Source organism: Dreissena polymorpha, chromosome 11 (assembly GCF_020536995.1).
Source record: "Dreissena polymorpha isolate Duluth1 chromosome 11, UMN_Dpol_1.0, whole genome shotgun sequence".
NCBI classification, from domain to species: Eukaryota; Metazoa; Mollusca; class Bivalvia; order Myida; family Dreissenidae; genus Dreissena; species Dreissena polymorpha.
In genome coordinates, this window is record NC_068365.1 from 44,490,194 (window position 1) to 44,507,875 (window position 17,682).

Consider the following 17,682-nt stretch of genomic DNA (forward strand, 5'->3'; position numbering starts at 1 on the left):
GCAGTTGGCAGTCCTTAAGAAAAGAAAATTTAATTAAAGACCTCTCTAATACCAGTTTCAACTTTTAATGGCTTCATTTCGAACCCTAATATACTGATGAGCAGAAAACAGCATGAAACCTGAACATGCTGCAAGAAACACGCAGTTTGTTTTGGTTTATGCTAGTTGCATGTAGCCATTTTCACTTTGTTTCTGAGATGAAAAGAGTTAACCTAAAAAGGGCACTGTTTGATGTCCGAAATGCATAACCTGCCAATAAGTCGGGTATTATATCTTGTATTTGTTGCTTAAAAATTGTACAAACAATTCATACATAAAAATCTGATTTAATCAGACTTCAATTAATTTTGCATATTGATTAAAAGTTTAGAAATATTAATTATAAACTAGAGCTTTGTCACAGACGTGACGTATAGCCCCAAGTGCCCCATTGACACAGACTATATTGCATGCTGTCTTCACAAAACAAGAGAATCTAATTTATGGTGATTTTTAAGAATTATTATGCCATTATCATTTATAGTCATTTTGACCTTTGAACTCTTGAATTCTTTCACATGACACGCCGTTCAATGACTGTAAACAAAATTAATGTACAGAGTCATTTTAAAATCTCACAATGCACAACAAAGTTATGGCCCAGACAAGATCATTTATTGCCATTTTTGAACTTTGAACTAAAAGTGTGACCTTGCCTTGGAGATATTGACGTAATTCTTTCGGGCAACACACCGTCCAATGATGGTGAACAAAAGAGCCAAATGATTTTAAAAATCTCACAATAAACGACATAGTTATAGCCCGGACAAGCTCATTTATGGCCATTTTTGACATTTGAACTCAAAGTGTGACCTTGATCTTGGAGATATTGACGTAATTCTTTCGCGTGACACACCGTCCAATGATGGTTAACATATGTGCCAAATGATTTTAAAATCTCACAATGAACGACATAGTTATGACCAAGCTCATTTATGGCCATTTTTGACCTTTGAACTCAAAGTATGACCTTGACCTTGGAGATATCAACGTAATTCTTTTAGCGCCACACACCGTCCAATGATGGTGAACATATGTGCCAAATGATTTTTAAATCTCACAATGAACGACATAGTTATGGCCCAGACAAGCTCATTTATGGCCAATGTTTACCTTTGAACTCAAAGTGTGACCTTGACCTTGGAGATATCAACATAATTCTTTCGCGCGACACACCGTCCAATGATGGTGAACAAATGTGCCAAATGATTTTAAATTCTCACAATGAACAACATAGTTATGGCCCGGACAAGCTCATTTATGGCGATTTTCGACCTTTGAACTTTAAGTGTGACCTTGACCTTGGAGATATTGACGTAATTCTTTCACGCAACACACTTTCCAATGATGGTGAACAAATGTGCCAAATGATTTTAATATCTTACAATGAATGACATAGTTATGGCCTGGACAAGCTCATTTATGATCGTTGAACTCAAAGTGTGACCTTGACCTTGGAGATATCGACTTAATTCTTTCGCGCGACACACTGTCCAATGATGGTGAACAAATTTGGCGAATTATTTTCAAATCTCACAATAAATGACAAAGTTATGGGCCGGACAAGCATTTGACCTTTGAACTCCAAGTGTGACCTTGACCTTTGAGATATCAACGTACTTTTTTCACACGACACACCGTCCCATGATGGTAAACAAATGTACCAAGTAATTTTAAAATCTAACGATAAATGACATGAGTTATCGTCCGGACAAACTTTCAGTTTAAAACACACTAAGTGACCCGTGACCTAGTTTTTGACCTGGCATGACCAAAATTCAAACTTGACCTAGACACCATCTAGATACAACTTCTGACCAAGTTTGGTGAAGATCGGATGAAATTTCGGAACAGACCGACAGACGGACAGACCGACCGACGGACGGACCGACCGACCGACAAAGTGACTCCTATAAAGCCCCCATTACCAATGGTAATGGGGGTATATATATTCTCATAAACATAAAGTCAAAATAAGAGACTTCATTAACAGACCACCGATGTCATCTATAAACATTATCTAGATTTAAGACTTTATCTACATGTAATGTTTTTCAAAATTTTGGACCACAATATTGTTTTTGTGCGTTACATTTCAATTTAATCAACCATTTTTATGATGAACCTGCATACAGTCCAATCTCATCGATATTCTCGATATGTCGAAGTAAGCTCAATGTCCCATTTTTTTTCCTTCTTTATCTATATAAATAAACATCGCTTATCTCGATTTTCGTTATGTCGAATAATTCTATATGTCGATATAAAATTTTGTCCAGAGTCCCAATTTTACATGTATTTACCGTGGTTTATCTCGAAGTGCGAATAACTGTTCCAGTGTTGGCAAAGGTGAGACATTTATTCTTTGATACTTCACCGTCCCGCTTCGCCCGGCTGCTCCCCATACTGTGCGGTAGGAAAATGATTTGTTAATTGCATCAATGATCACACGTGTGTAATGTCGTTAGCCATTAACACTTGAGTAAGGCCTGTCACTTTAACATCAACTAACTGCAATTAATACACAGCCTGCCGAAAGGCCGAACGACTGAATTCTTCAAGCCTGTATCTAGATCTGGAGATGTTGAGTAATAAATATAATAAATCCTGTTTGATCCTGTACTAATAATCAATTGAACTTTGCATTTCAAACTAAAAAATGTACATGTACAGTACAGCATTCCGGAACGTGATTTACACATGTTCAGATGGAAAACCCTCGTCTTTATTGGACCTCAATTGCATCATAACTTTAACTTTAGAAACATTATAACCGCTTGTGTTCATACAATTCCGTAATTCTTAAAACGTCATTTTAAGCATTTAAATAGCAAAATTAATCGTGCCTCGTAAAAACGCGTAAATATCAGGTAGAGAGTATTATGCCACACAGTGACGGCTTTAGTTAGACCACTTAGCAGGTATTTAGATGTTAAAAACAATGTAAATTTTCGTCTCTTTTTTTCTTTGAAAACACCTGATCGGATATCTCGAACTCTCGTTATCTCGATATTTTGTCTTGTTCCAGCCGACTTCGAGATAACGAAAATGGCATGTATTTTTAAAAAAATTTAATTATCAAAGATTCCATGAATTTTTCAGACGAAGTCCATTTTCCAATTTGACTTTTGCCACAAAGACCCATTTTTTTAATATTTTAACCATTTTATAATTTATGGAGACAAAATTCTCTTTTTTAACTGGAATAACATAAACTTGGTCTGATGTTTGGAGTTATTTTCAAATAAAATGATAAACGATAATGTGTAAAAAAAATACATAGAGGGAAAAATGTAACATTTGACTATTAAATAGGTCCTTGACCTTTGAGGTAAGAAGAAACAAGAAATATCTTTAAAAAAGATATACGGCGTTGATAGTTCAATGAATAAGATCAAGGATAGCGAATGTCTTTTTCTGTGCAGTTCTTAGCTGCATCACACGCAGTACGGGATGTTACGCTGAGTTTTCGCGGCTTATTTTACATGATTACATATTGCTGGTCATAAACCTATAGATACAAAACAGAAAACCAAAAGAAGAATGGAAGTGAAATTAAAACATATGAGTCAACCGGCCACACACAAAGTATCCGTATTTATAGGCGCGTTCTTCGAACAAACCTGTTTAAGTGGTTTGTCAGGCATTGCTATTTGATTCGATTATTAACAGTATCGAGAATCATCGCGCTCATGCTTAATACATTAGTCAATATGGTGGAATAATTATTGTTAAATTAATCAAAAATAATATTTATCATTGTATTGTTGAAAACACATTAAGAATCTATTATTGACCTACCATAATTATATTGCTGAATATCTTCATTAAACATATTTCTGGTCTAAAAAAAATTCCAGGTCACCTAGTTCACGGATAGCGTCTTTATTTTATAACGATTATTTTACTGGCCGCGAACTCCGGTGATGACCTGTATATAAACTCTGACATTCACACACTGGCAGCGAATTGACCCGATACCTCGCGGGTTGAAATGCAATGCATTAAAGCGAGGCCTCGCTTCTAGTCCTCTTTATACTTTTACATGTTAACATTGTTGACAGGAATATGGAAGTAAGTACTAAATATGAGAACATAGCCTTTAAGTATAAACGCTTTTGCCCTGGCAATCCTCTGAAAATAAAAGGTGCACGCACAAACTGTATTGATGTCGAGAATTGAGTGTAAAACTGTTCTATCTATTAAGCCTTTTCATTAGAGATAAAATTGTTTCATGCAGTAAAACAGTGTAACAAAGACGCGGATATGTTTCCAATGTTCTGGTGGTATACTCAATTCAGCCAATGAAATAAATGAAGTGTATTCATTCGTACCTAGCCGCGGGAAATTTTATTTGAATTTTATTGGACACTTACAAAGGTCAGGTAAGGTGAAAAGCTGGCTTAATACAGCTACGCCGAAAAATGCAAAATGAACAAGGTTACAATCCTGAACACATGCATAAATGGACCCACAAATATTACACACCACAATTGTGAATGCTATGTTGAAAATGCTATGGTCAAAAGATCATGTTCCAAAATGACTAACCTTATAACAATTAATCAACTCACAACTCAGAAGTTATATGCTTTGGGCTTTAGTACATGATCATCATATGCCAGCTTTTCACTAATAAATATAAGTTAAAACTCAATAAGGTTGCCTATTAACCCTTCCCCACTCAGAAGCACATGGAAATGGCTATGTGCAAACAGCATAAAACCAGAACAGCCTACAAGTAACTAGCAGTCAGTGTTCAGGTTTTATGCTGCTTGCTGCTCATCAGTATCTAAGGGTTTGAAATGAAGCCTTTAAAACTTAAATCTAGTAAAGGAATTAAGGTCTATAATTAAATTTAACTTTCTAAGGGACTACAAACATGTCAAAATACATATCTAAGTGGTAAAGGGTAAAACTGAACATATCAGTGTTACATTCAAACACTCCTCTCACAACCTCCCATGCCCTTTAAAAGCTGTCAACCCATACATAATTGGCCACATTCAATTAACATCTATTTGACATAAATTAGTCTGAAGCATGTAACAAGTCCAACTCAAAGAGAAATATGCCCAGTTAGTGTCGGAGGGGAGCCAGTAAGTGTCGGAGGGGAGCCAGTAAGTGTCGGAGGGGATTGCCTTCATTATATATGAGCCTCACTCTGAAACAAGAGCTGTGTTTGTGAAACACAATGGCCCCTACTGCGCGCTTTGAAGCCATATATTTGACTTTTGACCTTGAAGGATGACCTTGACCTTGACCTTTCACCACTCAAAATGTGCAGCTCCATGAGAAACGCATGCATGCCAAATATCAAGTTGCTATCATCAATACTGCAAAAGTTATGACCAAGGTTAAAGTTTTGGGACACATACAATGACAGACAGACACATACAATGACAGAGATACAGACAGACAGGCCAAAAACAATATACCCCAATCACTCAATCCAGAGGCATAAAAAGAAGGTTCAATGCATGGGCGTAAAGTGTTGTCCTAGATTAGCCAATGGCTTTTATGCAGTTTGCACAGGCTTAATAATCAGGGACAACACTTTCCACATTTGTGGTATTTTTTTGCTTAAAGAAAGTCTCTTCATAGCGAAAATCCAGTTTAGGCGCAAAGCATTGTCCTTGATTAGCCTGTGTGAACTGCACAGGCTAATCTGAGACAACACTAACGCACATACCCCCTACCAGAGACCCAAATTTAATTGAAAAAACACTGCAACGGCATGATGTAAATCTCTGTAAAAGCAAGATTGCAAACCAACAATTATTCTTAACAGCTGAATTTATACATTTATGTTAAAGGGTATAAGGGCAATCCTTTTTACAAAAGTCCTTAGGATAAAATAGCCCCAAATAGGTTCGTAGTATTAAACTCTTTTTTTTAGAGTAACGAAGAACATGAAGGATAACTTTTACTAAATGTATGAAATTTACAACCATATAACATTTATGTTTCAAGTTGGTGAAAAACTGCATGAATTTAAGAAAATTGTCTAAGAGGATGTGGCTAAAGCTAAAGAACAGAAAATATCCCTATGTAACAATCAGGCTTATAGGTCTTTATAAAAATATGGATTTAGTAAGTATACAGAGTGTTTTATAATTATTTGCAATGCTATTTGTTATAAGAGAACCTTTTCCTATAAAAATATAGTTCAAAAGGAAGAAAAGCTTTTCATTAATGTTTTCTTAAACTCATGAATTTAAAAAAATGTGGATGAAAAAAGTCTGGCGTAGCATTAAACTATATTAAACATAATTATTTTGTAGCGTAGTGGCCAGCATATTTTACAGCGTAGTCCATATAGTTTTTGTATACACTGTAGCTTGTACGTTATCACTGATACATCAATATGTCAGGTTGACAGCAATTCACAAATTGATTGATCATTACACCATTTAACCACAATTAACAAATGTGAATATGGTAACAGTCATCTGTAAAGTCATTTTTAACCCTTTGCATGCTGGGAAATTTGTCATCTGCTAAAATGTTGTCTGCTGAATTTCTAAAATTAGCATTTTCTTCAATTTTTTTCAAAGAATACCATCAGAATAGCAAACAGTTTGGATCCTGATGAGACGCCACGTTCTGTGGCGTCTCATCTGGTTCCAAACTGTTTGCAAAGGCCTTCAAATTCCGGTTCCAGCGCTCAAAGGGTTACCTCAAATTCACCTTTGAGCATTTAATTATATTTAATCAGATATAAAGTCAACGCACATCAATGCACTCAATTTAAGCAAAATTATTTATTTTATTTAAAATATAAAATATCCTTACACAAATTTTGAGCAACCAAAACATAATTGTTAGTTGTCAAAGTTTACAGAGAAGGGGGGGAGAAACAATATTTGAGTCTCGCTCTGGGAAAACGGGGCTTAATGCATGTACATAAAGTTGCTTGCACAAGCTAATCAGAGATAAGAATTGTTTCTTTAATGCGATCTTTTCTTAACAAAAATCTGGTCTACACAGACTGCACAGACTAATTTGGGACAACACTTTCAGCACCTGTACGTGCATTAAGCCTGGTTTTCCCATTGTAAGGCTCAGTTTAATTTCAGCCATGTTGCATAGCTCTGTAATAGAACATACTTATAATGCTTTCTTAACCCTTTACCACTTAGATAAGTTATTTTGACACGTTTTTTAAGTCCCTAAAAAAGTAACATTTGATTAAAGACCTTTCTTAATAGATTCAAGTTTTAAAGGCTCCATTTCCAACCCTTAGATACTGATGAGCTGCAAACAGCATATAACCTGAACAGACTGCGAGTTACTGGCAGGCTGTTCTGGTATTATGCTGTTTGCACTGAGCCATTTTCAAGTTGCCTCGGAGTCTAAAAGGGTAAACATCTACACATGTCTTTAACATTCCATTACTCTGTTCCTAATGTTCAATATCATTCTGCCCAGTTATATATATGCTCATATTTATTTACTCAACTTATAAATCCCCAAAGTATCATTTTAACACCCACTGCTTTTTCGTCCACACCTCGATACTGATAAACTACAAGAAACACAAACAAACTTAACTGTTACTGGTTACAAACTTACAACAGTTAAAAGTTTTTATTAAGACATTTTGAAAAGGAATTCTTTCAAGACAGGCAAATAAACCATGTTCTTGTTATGACAAAAGAATCAGTCATGTTCTGGAAACACTGGGCTAAATGCATTTGCTTATCCCTTTCTCACTCAGAAACAAAGTGAAAATGGCTTAGTTCAAACAGGTTTTATGCTGTTTGCTGCTCATCAGTATCTAAGGGTTGGAATAAAGCCTTCAAAACTTGAATCTTATACGAAATGCTTACATTCAACTTTCTAAAGGGCTACAAATGCGTGAAAATACATATCTAAGTGGCAAAGGGTTAGTGTCTACCCAGATTAGCCTGCCCAGCCCTACAGGCTTATCAGGGATGCAACTTTCTGCTTTTATTGTATTTTTCCCTTGAAGGAAGTCTCTTCTTAGCTTAAATAAAGTATAAGTCAAAAGTGTAACATGCAACAGCCGGTGTGGACTTCAAAGGCTAATCTAGCACAACAATTAATGGTTTGAATAAAACCCTGGAGTTTTCCCACAACTGCGCTCAAAGGTTCTTGTTTGGCTAATTATGCAGAAAAATAATATGACTGACACATTAGGCACAATAAATATCTTGGTGAAAGTTCAATACTAAAAATAAAACATAGAATAAACTGCTGTACAACATACAATAAATTGCCACCAACAACAACAATGTCTTTATGGGACAAAGTTTATAGTTCACTAAGCCCAATGACATAATACTTAAAGTAATGCAGCTTTCCAGAGAATATTTGCAAATATTACAGCAATTCAGACATGTAAGAACACACTGGAAATACCAATTAGCAAACCCACTTGACCCTTAAACTTATAAGCATCTTGTAAAACATGTCACCAGTCACTTATCAAAAACAATAATTGCTTCCTTCATAGATTTTTGGACTTTATTCAAGAGCGCAATGTTCCCCATGTAATTAGATCGATTTGTTTACAAATTGAAAACAGTGATGCAGTGGAATTAATCCATATTTTACCTGCTGAGTCCATACAACACAAGTAAATTATGTTAATTAAATTGATTTATTCTTTATTGCCTTTATCATATGTATAGGCCTAAACCGGATACAAAGACAAAAATTAATAAGGACACATTCCTGTGGGGAACAAGATGAGCACATAACAACATATGAACATACTTGATGAATTTGTATAACTTGATTTAACTTTATAATGAAAGCAAAGCCTTATGCAATTCAGAACACATTGTGCAAATGTACAATAAGGGAAGTAAGTGATACTTGACCAAAAAAAATACAAATAGCCTAGATATACAGGTTATCTCCCCTGAATGGTTAAATCTACATGTATGGCATTAAAGATTGCGTAACAGGCCAGCCTTTACCTACTTTTAATAAGGATAATAATTTAATAAACTAAATTTTGATGACTTAGAGTGAGCTTCTGTAAAAATTTAAAATCCAACCACATTTTTTGCAAAACATTTCAATGAAAAATATGCATGTACAAATCCATTTTTTTCAGTAAGACATTTTAAGGGGTGATATGCCAACTGACTCCCATAAAATAACTGTAAATTGTAATACTGTTGAACAACTTGATTATAAAGAGAACATTTGTTGGATTTGGTGGAATATTGATTTTAAGTCAAATATATAAATATTCTAACAAATCCACAAATTATTTCAGTTTTTAAACTGGATAATTATTAGAATTTAAATGATGTCATGACAAAAAATGTCATTGCACAGTAAAACAGTGAAAATTATCAATAATTTTTTCACTGTTTTACTGTGCAATGATATTTTTTGTACGTCGTTAATGCTCCCTATATGAAACAGTGAATTATCAGTTTTAATTCACTGATATTTATCTATAAATCACAGAAAGCATTAAACAAAAAGGACTATGATCATTACACTGGTCTTGCCTCCAGCTCATATTGTTCATTTGTACAAAAAAACTTGTATTCAACTAATCGTGCATAGAGTGTATATTTATAACCACAAATTAAGAAGAGAGCATACTCCCAAATGTTAAAGAGAGTGAGTAACATTTACACCCAGTGTACCAGTGTATATGAGTTTCGCTCTGTGAAAAGGGGGTTTAATGCATGTGTCTAAAGTATTGTCCCAGATTAGCTTGTGCAGTCTGCACAGGCTAATCTGACAGGGACAACAGTTTCCTCCTTAAGAAGAGACTTTCTTTAAACAAAAAATATCATAAAAGCAGAAAGTGTCGTGCCTGATTAGCCTGTGCAGACTGCACAGGCTTATCTGAGAAAATACTTTAAGTAAATGCATTCACTAACCCTTTGCAAAGAGAATGGCCCATATATTTAACCAGATCACTGTCTTTGTGGAGATGTAAGGTAACTGCACAAATTATACCCCCCCCCCCCCTATGCCTGCTGAAATAACAAAAACAAACTAACAATTATCTAAATGTTTACTTTTGTATTACTCATACGTACGGATACCCCCAAATTTAGAAACATGCCATATCACTGGATACTGAGCAACAATAAAAAATGTTGTTGTTGTTTTTAAATAAGGAAGGAAATGTGGTTATCTGAGGAAGGAAGTTTAGTGATAAAAATGCTTTAAACAACAATACATCATGGCCCATTATAGTAATTTTGTAAAATGAGTCACTTCCTTAACAAAAATCTTCCAAAAAATGACATACAATATATTACTTTGTGTTACAGTAATGTAAGTGTACTGAAAAAATTAACTGACATAGTGTATTTTCCAAACAGTTGAAGCATTATGTCAAGCAAAATTACAACACATACCATAAGGAATGAACTTGCCTTACTAGGTTACAAAATTGCATTTTAAATAAGAGCAGTGAAACAAAAGTCTTAAAATGAAGTATCTATATGACATTTTCTTACATCCACAACTTATTATTCAGCAAATGCTATACAGTGGGGTATAACATCTCTTTAAATGCAGCTTTTGATTTCAAACCCCTTTGTATATGTAATACTGGGATATACACATGTACAATCAACGTGTGCATTTACATGTATTACAGAGAACAGAAGCGAACATTTACTTCAAAATCTAGATGCTCCATTATTGCTCCATGCTTTTAATATTTGACCCGTTCTGGGAAAACTGGCCTTAATGCAAGTGTGTAAAGTAACCTCTCAGATTTGCCAGTGCAGTCTTCAAAGGCTTAGCACGGACAACTTTTTACGACTAAAATGTTGAAGGGAAAACAAAAAATTATATTAAAGCAAAATGTGTCGTCCCTGATTAGCGTGTGAAGACACTTTAGGCAAATGCATAAAGCCAAGTTTTCAAAGAATAAGGCTCATAGACGAATTAAAAACCCTATACCCAACAATAATAACATCAATTACCCATGTGACAGATTGAGTGACTCCAATATAGCCACAGGTTGCCATGGCGTAGTGGATATGGGGTCCCCCTAGCAACCAGGTCATGTGTTCGATCCCTTCTGTGGGAGCATTCTTTAGATCTCCCCCATAGACACCAAGTACTGGTTCTAGTCTCAGGGAATAGACTCTAAGAGTGTTTCAAATAAGCCTTAGGCTTTCAATGCAATTGAGATAAAATAAATAGGTTAAAACTACACATGTAATATAGCCACTCTAAAACTTCATTTGCAGTGGTGCCCACACAAAAGAATGCAATTGTTTGGGTTGGAAAGTAAATATCAAGATGAAAATCAGTTTAGTATTTGTATAATGATTTCCAGAAAAAAAGAACGCAAAAAAATATGCTAAATGTACAAAGTCATGTCATAGCCGGGTAAGCGTGTGTTTATTGTATCTGTATTACTGTGAACATTTTACAGCCTTTTTTTAAAAGCAGGTAGAATTCTGACTAACCTCATGCTACTCGGCAGGGATGGTTTACCCAGAACTCCATTACACAGCTCAGTGTCACTGGTAGGACTCGACGGAGTCTCTGTCTTAAACTCCATCATCCCAAGTCTCCTACCCGCACATGATTGTGATATGACAGCTGAAAAATCAACAGAGATTATCGTTGTGTTCATACGCTTATTTAATACGATTTTGTAAACAGTATTCCCTTTCATTTAAAGGGTTCTGTAAACAAGAGGGCTTCAAAGGCCCAAAGTCACTCACCTGAGTTACAAAGAAACTGACCTGTTCTGTGCAGCCCAAGATATCATTAGAACAAAATGTTCTGACCAAGTTTCTGACTTTTAGAGTGTTAACTAGGCTTTACTAAAGCCATATAAGGATAAATGTTCCACCCCCTGGTGGCCATGTTTTTCAACCAACCAGAACCATTTATGAACTCGTCCAAGGTATCATCGGGAATAATCCTCTGACCAAGTTTCATGAAGATCTGACAATAAATGTGGCCTCTAGAGTGTTAATAAGGATTTAATATAACCATACTATAGCAATATAAGGAAAAATGCACAGCCCGCTGGTGGCCATGTTTTTCAACCAACCGGATCCATTTTCAAACTCATCCAATATATCATTAGGACCAATCTTCTGATCAGGTTTCATGAAGATCAGAGTGTTAGCAAGACATTTAAAAGGATCATAATATTATGCCAACCTGCTCTGTGATGATAACAATACAGAGCTGAATAAAACTAACTAGGGTGTTTACATGGTTTTACTAGCCATAAGGAACAAGAGATTGTCAAGCAATATTGTTCCCTACCGGTGAAACTCCACCCTTGTCAGTAATTTTTTTTTTATTTGTTGCCATAGCAACCACAATTTTTGACGTAGGAACAAAATGAATTGACGTGCATAATCTCCATATTGCCATCTGTCCATGTTTCAAGTTTCATGAAAAAATATGAAGAACTTTTTAAGTTATCTCAGGATCCAGAAAAGTGTGACAGACAGACTGACTGACAGACGGAGTGCAAACCATAAGTCCCCTCCGGTGAAAACGGTAGGGGACAAAAATGTCCCGCCCAATGGGGGCCATGTTTTTCAAGCAACTGGACCCATTTTCGAACTCGCACAAAATATCATTGGGACAAATCTTAATTGTGACCAAATTTAATGATGATTCAGACAATAAATGTGGGATCTAGAGTGTGAACAAGGTTTTACTTTAGCCATATTAGGAAAAATGCCCTGCCCCTGGTGGCCATGGGTTTCCAGCAACTGCAACTATTTTCAAACTTATCCATGATACTATTGGGACAAATTTTCTGACCAAGTTTATAAAGATCGGACTATAAATGTGGCCTCTAGAGTGCTAACAAGGCCAATGTTGACGATACACGATGCACAACGGACAAAATGTGATCACAAAAGCTCAGGTGAGCTAAAAAACCTTAAGTTTACAGGGTTCCATAAAGTCTTCCCCTGATGTAAGAGGCTTCCATAAAAGTTTTCCCCCTTTTCAACAGGGTTTAAAATGATTCTGCTTTTTTAAACAGGTTTTGCTAACAGTTGTCCCCTTTTTAAACATGAAAATATTTTCAACGTATAACACAGTGTTCTGTCAAACATATCAAATTTGCAATGCTGAATTTGCTTATTTTAGCTTACTCGAAATGTGATTCATTTCCAAATATTCAGTAGCAAAACCATTAAGTAATGTATTTCTTAGTCTTAACATTGAAAAGGCATTTTGGGTCATGGACAAAAGACCAGGTCCAAACAATATTACGAAATGACACTTTTTTTAAAAATATTACGCTTATTATTTAATATTAAGTACTAGAAATATACTTACTCAATTTTCTTACTAAGCAAAGTATGAATTAATTAAGGAAGCACAACATTCTGCAATTTAACCCTTTGCATGCTGGGTAATTTGTCGTCTGCTAAAATGTCGTCTGCTGAATTTCTAAAATTAACATTTTCTTCGATTTTTTTCAAAGAATACTATCAGAATAGCAAACAGTTTGGATCCAGATGAGACGCCACGTTCTGTGGCGTCTCATCTGGATCCAAACTGTTTGCAAAGGCCTTCAAAATTCGGTTCCAGCACTGTAAGGGTAAATGGGTTTTTAGTCCAATACCAAAGCATGAAAAGTCCAAAGCACAATAGCCAGGAGTATCCGTTGACACAAAACAAAACTTATGACTATGAGAAATGTGCACAAAAAAAGTATTTACAAAAATCATTGTTGAATTCATGTTCATGATTGACTTCCTTGATCATGTATTATTCAAATGCGGAGATATTACACTTTTAATAATTGAAAAGGAAGGAAGTTTTATGCTACCTGTTTTAATTTTAAATACAAACTATCATCTTTTGGCTCTTCTTAAACCAGTCACAATTGTCATAAATGGTTTATATACATGTACATCAAAGAGTAATCAATAAATGTGTTATCAGGCTTGTCGTTATGTACATGTATAATCTAAATTATTATTTAACATTTTGAAGTTTTTTGAACTGCAATTATTGGGGCGTTGTTACAAATTATCTTTATTGGTCATCATTTATATGGCTACAGAGATAAGACATCTTGAAATATACTAACTTTGCTCTTCAGTGTTAATCACTTTATGGACTGTTAAGTTGACAACAATATCAATTAAAAACAGTTATCGATTGTTTTAGAAAATTGGTTTGATTAAAAGCAGTAAAAAACTTGTTAACATTGATTGGTACTATACAAACTTGAAATATTACGTTCAAGCATAACACCTAGTAAAAGTGTTCTGGGAACTATGAAGTAGGTCATATGCTAGAACACAATCATATTATTTATATGCTACAAATGATTCAATTCATACAAATTAATTGATTACTATTGTCTTAATATTATGTTCCCTTTTTTGTATTTTCAGCGCATAAAAAAGCTGCATATGCAGGCTGCTTATTAAATGTCCTGACCTGTTATCAATAAACTGGTGAAATGTGCTGTTATTAAATAAACTTATTAAACTGTTATTAAATAAATTTATAAGAACTGTAGAATGAGTCTTAAATAACACGATCTTCGATTCCCAATTAGGTCGCAATTTGGAGACAAATTTTTGAATTTGTCGAAAGTAAGTGGAAACAACTTTTTGAAGTTCAAAAAGAATCATTGTAGAAAGACAAATTCATAATGCAACACAGTTTTATCATAAACAGATGATGAAGTGTGTGTATGTGTGTATTTAAAAAATTATAACGTGCTCCTGCATCTGAATCTGCATTATGAACAGGATGCAGAGTGACGAGGTAGTAGGACATCAAGTAGGTCACCATGTTGTGTATCGTGTTATGTCTTAACATTTGACCCAGCATTTGTAAAAATCTTGCAAGATATATACATTTCCAGAAATGAAATTAATTGCACTTGAATAAGACCAAGTTCGTGAAAATCCCTGCACAATTGATGAAGTTATGGCTGTTCAAGGGATGCACCCTGTTTTCGGGTCATTTTGAATTGAATACCTTGTTATATATCGTCGCTGTCCTTCTCAAACCTCGTAGCTCCAAAATTTTCAAAAATGTTTTTTCTTCTTTTCCGAATATATGAAGTCTGGCGCGTGTTTTGTGCTATATCTCGTAGCTCTACGCCAATCAGAGCCCTTGAAAAATGCAGGTGACGAAATGTTGTAGCTTGATTGTTGGCTTTTTTTCCGGCGAAAAGTCGTAGCGACGTCATTTTACCTATAGGTACGTCATTTCTTTTGGACAATTTTGACAAAAAAGTTTTTTTATTTGCAGCTACGAGGTTTCCTATCAGGACGAATTGTCGTACCTCATACCACGGACGCTCCGTGCTTATACAAATGACACAACTGTGGTGACAAAATATCGTAGCTACCATTTCTGAACATCAGTATGACTTATCAGTATGACTTACGCGTCTACGGCTTATACCGTATTTTGCAGCTTCATTTGTTTAGTATTTTTACAGAATTTCAATTTCTAAAACATCGTTATAAAAAAATGAGACGTTTTTTCTCTCTCCTGAAAACTTGGCATTTTGTAGCTTCAAGGTTTGAGAACGACAGCGACGATATATATTTGATAGAGAATTTTTTTTTTCAGAAAAGTTATTAGCCGAGCAGGAGATCGGTTAGTAGTGTAATCTCGTTGCATGTACTGTCTTTTAACGAATCCAGTTGCATTTTGTCGGCAACTGCATGGGAACATGTATGTTTTCGATGAAAAAGGTCACATTCATTGTTCCACAATCTTTCAGCAATATGCATATAGTGCGTTTCATACCTTGTGTATATATAATACCTATACCAGGGTTATTTTTTCAAACTATGAATTTTTGTCAATATACGTTGTTGAAAAGTCAAACCATACACAATAGGTGTACATTTAACAATCTGGAACCCCTGGGGTAAGCTTGGGTGGGGGGGGGGGGGGGGGGGGGGGGGTAGGGTCCCAGGGGGGGGGGGGGGGGGCAAATTTATGATACTGCTGCCTGTGTTCAATAAGACTGACAAATAATGATAACAGCTTTTTGAAAAATGGCAAAAATGAGAGGCCTTAACTTGTTTGACCTAGCGGGAAACCTGTATTGTCATCAAAGACCTAAGCCTTAGGCTTAGCTAGGAACTAATCTAAGAAAATTTGTGGCGTAGTGGATATTGTGTCTGCCTAGAGACTGGGAGGTCACTGGTTCAATCCCCACTGCCAGGGGGCGTTCTTTAGATCTCCCCCAGAGAACCAAGTACTGGTTCTAGAACCAGGAATCGGACTCGAGACACGCATTTTCAATAAGAAGAGGCCAATGGCATTTACAAAATTAAAAAAATATTATGTTTAAAAAATAAACGTTAAATGGTCATTTTGTTGTTTGAAATAGTGTATTGGAGTGTGTTGCCAAGTATTTCCATCATGACGCTAGTGGTTATTGAGATATCGCTGTTGACAAAAAAGACGTTCAGTCTGGCATGTAAGGTTCGTTTGTCGGGATATGCTAAACTTTAAATTGAAAAAGAACCAACATATTATCAAATAAGATGAATAATATCATCAATAATGTTTATAAATATGTTTTCATAATTGATTTAGTTATTGTAAATATCGTACACTATGTTTAAACGCTACAGTAGCAATTGAAAAGTGTTGTTGTTTGTAACTTTTAGAAAATAAAACAGATTTATTTATTATGCATTATAAATGACGTTTGCATTTATATCTGTGACTCTTGTTTACTCTTTATTTATCATTGATTGGACCCATGAGGGAATTGATGGATAAAAACAAAGTTCAAGTGCTTACTCAGGCACACAGGTAAACACACATAAGCTTGTCGAATACTGGGCTTCTTAAATAACGAACCTTACTAAATTTCATCAAGTTTGTGTAATAGACAATGAGAAATATAAAACGCAAATTAAACTGTCAAATGCTTTTATTAACATCAAGTAAACTCGAACACATATACGCACCTGATAATTTTTAACTAAGTAGTGCATTCAATTAATAATGTTACATGCAAGTTATGATTACGATTTCTGACAAACGTGAACACACAAAAACATATTTAAACACACATGTTGTTCATTATTGCTCATTGAACACGTTCGTTAAAATAACAAACAACCGCAACATGCAGTAGAGCGATTTAAAATTCATCAAGAACATCATGCGTAGGTTTACTTAATTGATTCTATCAATGTAAGGTTTGTTACACTATTACGATACAATCATTTGCGCATTATACTTCCCATATATACGCATTATACAAGTAAAAAATACAGTGTATTTACAAATGCAATATCGGTATACTTGTAGTAGGCTACAGACGAATGTAACACAAATGTACAGTATTATACTTTTTTGTGAATATTTTTATACGCTTCAATTGTGACGAGATCGGACGAACTAAGCTTAAAGCTCAGCTTTGATTTGGATTCTCCGGCTGGTATAGGTTCTGCAACTGTACAAACGATTGCTGTTCTATCAACCCATATCCGGTCCTCACTCGATGGCCACTGCAACAGACTTCTCATGTTTTTCATGAATGTAATCTCAACTTCGTTGTCATCTCCATCGACCTGTACAACTTTTCCTATATAAACTTTTCTTTCATACATTGCAGTAACAAATGTCCCAATTTCAACATCACGTGTCTGGCTATCTTTGGGGATCTCATTTTCATTTTCAGTCATGCTGGGTCCT

General features: G+C 35.1%; 1 protein-coding gene across 2 annotated transcripts in view; it reads right to left on the reverse strand.

Annotated features, from left to right (window-relative positions):
• The window catches only part of LOC127850266 (rab-3A-interacting protein-like), a 63,624-nt gene that overhangs the window by 41,881 nt on the left and 4,061 nt on the right, over positions 1-17,682 (reverse strand). The window contains exons 1-2 of one of the 2 annotated variants that reach the window (XM_052383157.1): positions 13,321-13,434; positions 11,469-11,604 (exon numbers count right to left, since the gene is read on the reverse strand). In XM_052383157.1, the coding sequence (XP_052239117.1) occupies positions 11,469-11,566 (98 nt within the window). In that variant the 5' untranslated portion in view covers positions 11,567-11,604; positions 13,321-13,434. Of the gene's footprint in view, positions 1-11,468; positions 11,605-13,320; positions 13,435-17,682 lie in introns of those variants that run through there. The other variant, XM_052383156.1, reaches the window with a different exon arrangement.